Genomic DNA, 8486 nt, shown 5'->3' on the forward strand with positions numbered 1-8486 from the left:
TTCCCGCCAAAACTACAAAACAAGTTTTCCCGCCAAAACTGCAAAACTCGTTTTTCCGCAAAAACGCAATTTCCCGCCAAAACTGAAACCAATTTTCCCGCAAAAACGCATTTTCCCGCCAAAATCGCAAAAACCCATTTTTCCGCCAAAACCGCAAAAAAAACATTTTATCATTTTGATCAACTTGGTCTTAACTTAAAAATAATTTATTATAAAGATATTGGGTCGATGGGTCAACCATTAACCCATCTAACCTATTTAATTTAATGGGTCATGGGTCAACCCAACCCATTAAATGAGTTGGGTTGACCCATGACCCATTAACAGTAAACCCATTTGGGTTTTGGGTTGGGTTGACCCATTTGACCCATTTTGACACTCCTAATATTAACACTAATACCCTAGATATATAAAAAATAATAATAAAAAAATATATATTTTTTTTTTGTAGTTTTAGATTATATGTTTTAAAATTCGAACTTTTTTATTATTTTTTTTAGTTTTTTTTTTTAGTTTTTTTTTCAAATTTTCTTTTTGTAATTCGCTATTTTTAAAAAATTTATTTTCAAATTTTTAATATTTATTTTCTATTTTATAAAATTTTAAACCTCTAACCCAAATTCCGACCCCTTAACGCTAAATCCTAAAGGTTGGATTATTTAACCCTAGGGGTATAAATGTATATTTACCTCTTTAATAAAACATTTTGGTCATTTTGATTCTTAGAATCTATATTTGTGATATAAACGTTTTTAGTGATATCTTAGGGTATTTCCCTAAATATTATTATATAAAATATAAATATTAATGAAATTAGATAATTAATGTGCTTTAAAAATATGGATCCGGATCCGGATATCCAGATCTAAAAATTAAAATATCTGGATCTGGATTCAGTTTAGATAGATCTAAGATTTTACTATCCAGATTCGGATCCAGGCACCCCGGATATCCTATTTTCGGAATGGATCCGGAGCGGATCTCGGATAATAAGTCTCATGCCTAATTATAAGTGTCAAACGGAATTGGTAACTAAATAAAATTAGAGTTAATCTAGTAATAAAATGATGAACTATGGTTAAATTAAGTTTTCCCTTTTCTAAAATAATTGTACATACTTTTTTATGTAACAATAATAAATTAATAAATTAATAAACACTTGGTAGAATGATAAAAGGGAGAGCAGCAATTACCAGCATTTGTAAATATCTTTTCTGCGATATCATTAGCTAATGTTAATTGTACTTTTGTGTGTGCTAGTAGTTATTGAGGCTCCTCCTTCTTCCGATTGACGCAACTGGCCGCTAAATCAAAACCAGATCGACGAATCGATTTAGAGAGAGAGAGAGAGATTCTAGCAGAAGAGCCAATTCGATCGTCGCAAAGTTTCTCAACCGCGAAGAATTGAGCAGGGTAGAAATGCTCAACGATAGAGAAGAGACGCTAACTAGGTGATTCATACAAGTTTCGATTCTCGTGTGTTTCTGCTGAAATTGAACTGAGATTAATCAGATAGTGTGTGATTCGATCCTCTACGCAAGCTGTATGATTGATTGATCTGTTGCATGCATGATTGATGTTACACAGGCATGAGATCCTGAGCATGGTGAAAAAGCACTCAAAGTCGTTGGGAAAGACGTCTCTTGATGAGCAAGAGGCCTCAGATGTAGAGATGGACTCCAATTTCTGGCATGGTGTGTTTGACGTGTACTTCGTTCGATGCATGGAGTCTAGGAGGCGCCAAGACGATGATCTTCTTTTCTTTGTGAGGAAATTGGTATCTACCTTTCTCTCAATCAAAAACTAAACTTTTGACTTTCCCGTGCTTGTTAACCTTGACGATTGTTCTGTTACTCATTTCCAGAGCTGTAAATCTTATGGTTTGACTGACAATGAGGATGCACCAGCTCCTTACTTCGTGCGCAGGTGGGCACCTAAGGTAAACACTGCAGGAAACAATACATATCTCTGGTTAAGTCACTTAAGTCTACTCACTCACATAGGTCTCGTTTTGTCAATATTACAAGGTATTAATTAGCTTATAGTTCCCCAGAAGGTAACTGAAAATTTGATTTACTTATGGGGGTATCAACCTTTTCTTCTTCTCTTTTCGGATGAGCCAGCTTTGTTTAAGCTACAATACTACCTAATTTTTTGAGGGATTGTTCTTTCATGAGCCTACAATTACATGCCAAAGCTTTTCATACCTTATTTATTTGAGAATTAGACCCCATGATACTTCAAAGTATCCATTTATCTGTTATGTTGCACCTTTATGTATCGTTTGGAAACATATGTTAATAGATTTGTTCTCCCTTAATAAATCAGTTGGATGTGCTGCTTGGTGAAACTCTGGCTGAAGTTGATTGGAGGAAATCATTTTATTTGAACATGGTTGCTCACACATCTTTCACTGTTACGGTGGCGATTTGCAGGTAAACGCGTCACTTTCTGATTGTGATTTACCCACATCATTTCCTGATTTCACTCCAGTCTCATTTATATTAACAATTCTTGTCCTCTCATGTACTGATATTCTAGTATTACTATCCTCCTTTTTGGTTCCAAACTCATGTGATTGCATCAAGCATTACTTTGTCTAACTGTTTGCTAGGTTGGATGACCACTTCTTCGTTTCAGTTATTAGGCCTTGAGTTATTTTAATAACCTGTGTCTTCGGTGACCCATATTCTATTTATCATATGGCTTCTCGTCTTTCTATTTTTCTTCATCATAGTAACATTGAATTCATGTTTTTAGTAATGAGGCCCTTAAGAAGTACCAAGGAAGTAAAGATACAACACTCTCTCCTATATACAAGGTTAGAGATCCAGCGTTGGATGAAATTATCTTGACTTTTCAGCTCTTCTTTAATTTTTTCGTATAAAAAAAGCAACTGAAGCCAAAGAGTAGTTGTATAAGCTACTGTTCAAAATGTGTAATTCCAGCTTCCTTTTATCATGAGTATATTAAGATAAGAGTTAAAAACGGAATATGAAACCAGCTTCTTCTTTTTTTCTCAAAAGAGAGGACATTATATAAGCATATATTTTATATTTTTCTGAGCCTAAATTGGTTTTGTATTATGTAAGCCAATAATGGTGATATTACATTCATTTCATGCAGGTTGTAAAAACTGTGTATGCATCACCTAGTCGTGTTAATTTTCATCTGGACTCAAAGAAGGCAAGTAAAGTTGTTTTTCTCGTTGCAATGTTTATGCACCTCGAATTCGTTTTGATGATTCTTGATTACCTAGGAAGTGGAGACAACACCTGCTTACCCAGAAATTTGTTTTGCCGTAGATGATTTCGACTCAACCTTTGATGCCGTGGTAACACATTTCTTTTCCCTTGCTTTGTATTGTCCTTCCAAGTACTAAATGTCCTCCTGTTCGAAAAAAACTCTATAGACATGAATGGATGTTATGGAAGTGTGAGATTATGTTCGTAATGAAATGAGCTCTGGAAGATACATGTATTCCTTAGTTCCATCTTAATTGGATAGCAAATTCCTAGTTGGTTTTTTTAATCAGAATCCAGATATTTAATTACCTTTTCAACTGCTTTTGAAATATTTTCCTTACTTAGTCTATTGCCTGCTCTTCAATTATGTTCTTCAGAAGACTGGCCAGCCTGTTTCTGCAGTTTAGGGGAAATAGGAGTTTAGATTATAGCTCCTGTTAATAACTTAGTCACATGTTAATTTCCCATATGTTTTCCATCCTTGTTCATTGGCTTTCTCATTGATGTTTACAGGTTCTGACAGAAAAAGATCATTGCTATTGTGTACTTCTTAATTCTCATGATGGGGCAGCCTTTCCAAGTGCAGATGTAAAAACTGATAAGGATTCCAGTGGTTCTAATACAAATACAGATCCGAGAAGGGTGAAAGATCCTAAGGTCTAGTAGTTTTCTATCTAATTCCTGCCAATAATATACCAAATTTTCCTTTGCTACCTTTTATGAGTTGCTTGCGAAGAGGCTCGTATATGCTTAATAGATTTAATCCATATGGGTTGTAAAACGTATTGACACATTTAATAGTAGTGACATGCAAATGAGAAAAGAAACGTGCTTTGTACTCTTGGTTTCAGGTTACTCTGTTTTCTGGGTTTGTCAGCTATCAAATGGTTCGAGAAGCCTATGAAGGTCGCTTTACAGCTTCTTTTCTTGTTTTATCCATCTATATAGAAGCTAATCCAATCGTCTAGGAAATCTTGTAATCATGTCCTGATGCTATGTTTCGCTAGTTATTTGCATAGGTCCTTTCAGTGCTTAGTACTATTATTTCTTTTATATTAAGAGTTCTTGATAATTTGAAGCTTGTTCTCGAACTTGCCTCTACTATAGCACACAGAATCCATTAGTGGTTATTGATGTCATGGAACCTGTTAAGACTATCCTCTCAGGAACATGCAGTTTTCATCTTCGTATTTTGCTCATTTGGTGGAATCCAGTACTGACCCAAAAGCCGTGTGGTATGAAATGGTATCTATCCTCAAGATGGCTGGAAGACAAAATTAAATTCTGTAGACATGGCATTTTGAGATACTAAGAGCTAAAGGACCCAAAGAAAGAAATTGCTTTTTTTTGTCTTGACTAAATAGGCTGATACGCTTTTGTGGATATGGGCCAATTGATTTTTCACACTTTCTCCTTAATTTGTCTGTAATCTTTTTCTTTTATTACAGGGGGGAGGAACCGGTTCGGAAGTCTCCTATCACTGGGCCATCACTCGGGAAAAGCAGACAGACTTTATATGAAAGGTCCTGGAGGACGTGGAGAAGTTGAAGTAGCTGTCTCTGGCGTTATAGGTACTGTTCCTTTCTTATTCTTGATTGGCTGCACAAAATATAGATCTTTTATTTAGGAGTTTGAAGAGGATAGAGATAATTACAGAAACATTTTATGAAGTCAGAGTAGCAGCATATTTAAGAAAGTAGTGGTGCTTTAAGGGATGATTGTATAGAAATTGCTTTTCTCAGATCAGAGCCAAGTAGTTTTAGGTCCTGTTTCACCAATGTCTTCGAAGAAGAGCATCGATCTCGGCTCCATTTTCCGTAAAGCAGCATCTGTTGCATCTGTGGCAGCTAAACATGCAATAGCAGCTGCTACGGCCTCATATGATGAAGACGAGATGTTCCCTCTCAAATGCTGCTTAATGTCCATCTCATTGCCATGGGACACTATAGCTCATGATCTCTTATTCAAGGTAAACAAACCATTTCTCTTCATCTCACCGATCATTAAATTCGATTTTATCTGTTGCGCTGACTAATTACGCTTAAACGTGTTGATTTAGGGATCTCCACCAGTAAACATGGAGTAGAACATTGCACCTCAGATTGTAAAAGAAAGTGCTGGAAAAGGAGCTGTGTTTTGTTCAAATGACGTTCTTTGATTGAATTGTACTGTGTTGCAAGACTCTGGTTTACTACCTACCAGTTTTACCTCCAGCAATAAATGAAAGTGAAGTAAATTTGGGATCTATTCAATTAAAAAAAAATGGAATCTATTAGATTCATCTACTCTTCATTTTCTAATTTTCTAGGTCTTAACTCACTCTTAGAGCATGATTATCCGTAAAACCTTTATGAGGGTTCTTAGTGATTTTTTTAGTAATAAATGTAACCTAAAAAACTTTATTAAGAAATTTTCATTATGAATGGTCCAATGAAAGTTTCTTAATTAAATGTTTTTAAGAAAAAAAAAATTATTAAACATTTTTCTTAAGATCAAATTTATTTATTTACATACTTACTCTGTTTCAATATAGACTACAGCTCGATCCATGCACCCGCGTGGATTTTATTTTTGGTTTGCAAAAAAAAAAATTTATCTTATATAAATGGTAATATATGTTTTAAAATTTATATATATATATATATATATATATATAATAATTATTTAATATATTTCTAAACACAATCATTTTAGAATTTATAATGAATAATTTTATTTTATTTTTTGATCCGTCAACTGTTACAACCCTATTTTTAAAATATAACTCGTGTGTTCGTGCAAATGTATTTTTTATGGATCAAAATTTTAATGTAAAATAAAATAGTTATCTATTTTTATATTTGATTTATACAATTAAATAATTCAATATATTATTTAAATTTTGTGGTTTATATTATGTATTTTTATAACATTTTTATGTTTTTAGACGTAATTAATATACCAAAATAAAAAATAACCACCCCGTAATAATAAAATCTTGTTACATTTTTGACATTCATTAAGTATAATTTATTGTTTACCCAGATTATAGGAAACATTTTTTAAATAAATAAACATAATTGGTTATACTTTATTTTAGGAAAATTCATTAATTAAACTATAAAAGACAAGAATACTAAAAGATTGGTAAATTTATTACTTCAGTGGCATTCAAATGTAAATAACTTTGAAAATTAAGGGGCAATTTATATTGGTACTTCTCTTTTAATAATAGAGATGATGTTATAGAATGATTATTTTGTTTCAATTTACATGAAGTTTTGAGATTTTAAGGTTAACTTTATTAGAAACTGTTCAACCAATCAGATTTTACAGTCTTTTTTATAATTGGTTAACTGATTTTAAAATTATATCTTTAAAATATTCTTTTAATAGAAAATGTAGTTTTTTTAATCTTTGTGCACTAATGCAGAACATCAAGTATTATGAAATAGAGGGAGTATTAAAAGATAACATTTAAAACATAGATTTAAAAAAAAAACAAAGATTAGTAAAACATGCGAGACTAATTAAAAAGAAGCATCTGAGCTCAGTTGTTGCTTTCATCCCATCCAAATTTACGCCATAGATGTTCAAATAAAATTTGCTTTCAGTTGTTGATGCATTTGTCTATTACGAATTCTAGTTCGAACACCCATCATATTGGCGATATTTGTCGGGATATCTGTAGAATACGTAAGATCCATATGTGAACTTCCGTTGTCGTCCCCTTGTTGGAACTCTAAAACATCATATTGAGTGTATCCATCGCAGTCGTCTTCTACTATCATATTATGGAGTATGATACATCTCTCATAATTTTCCTAATTTTGACTTTATCCCAAAAAAATGATGGATTTTTAACAATGGCAAAGCGAACTTGCAAGACTCCAAAAGCACGCTCGACATCTTTTCGGACAACTTCTTCATGTTGAGCAAATAAAACCGCTTGCGATCTTGTGTTATTGGAATAGATTGGATAAATATTGTCCATTTCTGATAAATATCATCAGTGAGATAGTAAGCCAAATGATAATCTCTTCCATTGACATAAAAAGTGACTTGCGGAGCTTGCCCTTTTATTATATCATCAAAAACATGTGAGCGATCAAGAACATTGATATCATTTAAGGTACTTGGAAGTCAAAAAAACGCATGTCGTATCCATAGATCGTACGAAGCAACCGTCTCTAAAACGATTGTGGGTTTTCCCGAACCACGTGAATATTGACATTTCCATGCGGTAGGGCAATTATTCCACTCTTAATGCATACAATCGATGCTTCCTATCATCCCGGAAAATCCACGTTGCTCTCCAATATCAAGTAAGACGTTGAAGATCAGCCGGTTTTGGTCTTCTTAGGTACTCATCGCCGAATAAATATATTATTCCGTCCACAAAATTTTGCACACATGACCGAGTAGTAGTTTCGCCAAGCCGGAGGTATTCATCAACTGTATCAGCCGCAGTACCATATCCCAAGACACAGATAGCTGCTGTTTACTTTTGAAGTGTAGAGAGTCCAAGCCTTCCGAGACCATCTGGTCTTTGTTGAAAGAAGTAAACTTCATTGGAGAGTCGATCAACAATACGCATGAACAATGGCTTGTTCATTCTAAATCGTCGGCGGAATAGATTTTCAGGATATGTCGGAGTTTCACTGAAATAGTCATTCCATAAACGTACATGGCCTGCTTCTGGATTTCTTTCGATATAAACTCGTTTTCTTCTTTATTCTTCTTGCGGTTGTTGTTGAATGAAAAGATTCTCAAAGATTTGATCAAAATGTTGATCAAAATATTGATCAAAATTTTCATCATCTACCTCCTCTAAATTGTTATGAGAAGAAGATGACATATATGAGTTGAAAATATTTTAGATAAAATTGTGAATATAATTTGTGAATAAAAGAGATGAGGTTCTGATGAGTTTGTGATGAATGGAAGAAGGGATTTTGAATATAATTTGTAAGTAAAAGAGATGAGGTTGTGATGAGTTTGTGATGAGTTTGTGATGAAACTAAGAATGGATTGCGAAGAGTTTGCTAATAAAAGAGATGACGATGTGATGAGTTTGTGAAGAATGGAAGAAGGGATTGTGAAGAGTTAACTTATAAAAGACTAGAATGGTGAGTCCAATTATTTATGATGACTTTGTAAGTACAAGACCAGAATGATGAGTTTACGAAATGCAATAATAATACAAGATAGAAGAGTAGACACAATACTTGATACAATAATACACAACATAGTTTATGACAC

General features: G+C 33.4%; 1 protein-coding gene across 2 annotated transcripts; it reads left to right on the forward strand.

The window, feature by feature from the left end:
* Positions 1 to 1190: 1190 nt before the first annotated feature.
* Positions 1191 to 5530, forward strand: LOC103829005 (uncharacterized protein KIAA0930 homolog). Of its 2 annotated transcripts, none has more exons than XM_009104657.2 (12): positions 1191 to 1451; positions 1588 to 1777; positions 1865 to 1939; positions 2329 to 2435; positions 2761 to 2821; positions 3127 to 3186; positions 3260 to 3334; positions 3759 to 3902; positions 4097 to 4151; positions 4694 to 4816; positions 4988 to 5214; positions 5305 to 5530. In XM_009104657.2, exons 1-12 carry the CDS (start codon positions 1420 to 1422, stop codon positions 5329 to 5331), a joined length of 1176 nt encoding a protein of 391 aa, XP_009102905.1. In that variant the 5' UTR covers positions 1191 to 1419; the 3' UTR covers positions 5332 to 5530. The 2 variants fall into 2 exon arrangements, with proteins under 2 accessions (XP_009102905.1, XP_009102913.1); XM_009104665.2 differs by having other exon boundaries at positions 5093 to 5214.
* The last annotated feature ends 2956 nt before the right edge of the window (positions 5531 to 8486 follow it).

The sequence above is a fragment of the Brassica rapa genome, chromosome A01 (genome assembly GCF_000309985.2).
Source record: "Brassica rapa cultivar Chiifu-401-42 chromosome A01, CAAS_Brap_v3.01, whole genome shotgun sequence".
Taxonomy (NCBI): domain Eukaryota; kingdom Viridiplantae; phylum Streptophyta; class Magnoliopsida; order Brassicales; family Brassicaceae; genus Brassica; species Brassica rapa.

What these genes read in the sequence shown, in the direction of transcription:
- LOC103829005 (XM_009104657.2), top strand. Translation starts at nt 1,420, where the DNA reads ATGCTCAACGATAGAGAAGAGACGCTAACTAG. An exon ending in TGCGCAGGTGGGCACCTAAG is followed by an intron (nt 1,940 to 2,328) that starts GTAAACACTGCA and finishes TTAATAAATCAG; the next exon opens with TTGGATGTGCTGCTTGGTGA. An exon ending in CTCATGATCTCTTATTCAAG is followed by an intron (nt 5,215 to 5,304) that starts GTAAACAAACCA and finishes GTGTTGATTTAG; the next exon opens with GGATCTCCACCAGTAAACAT.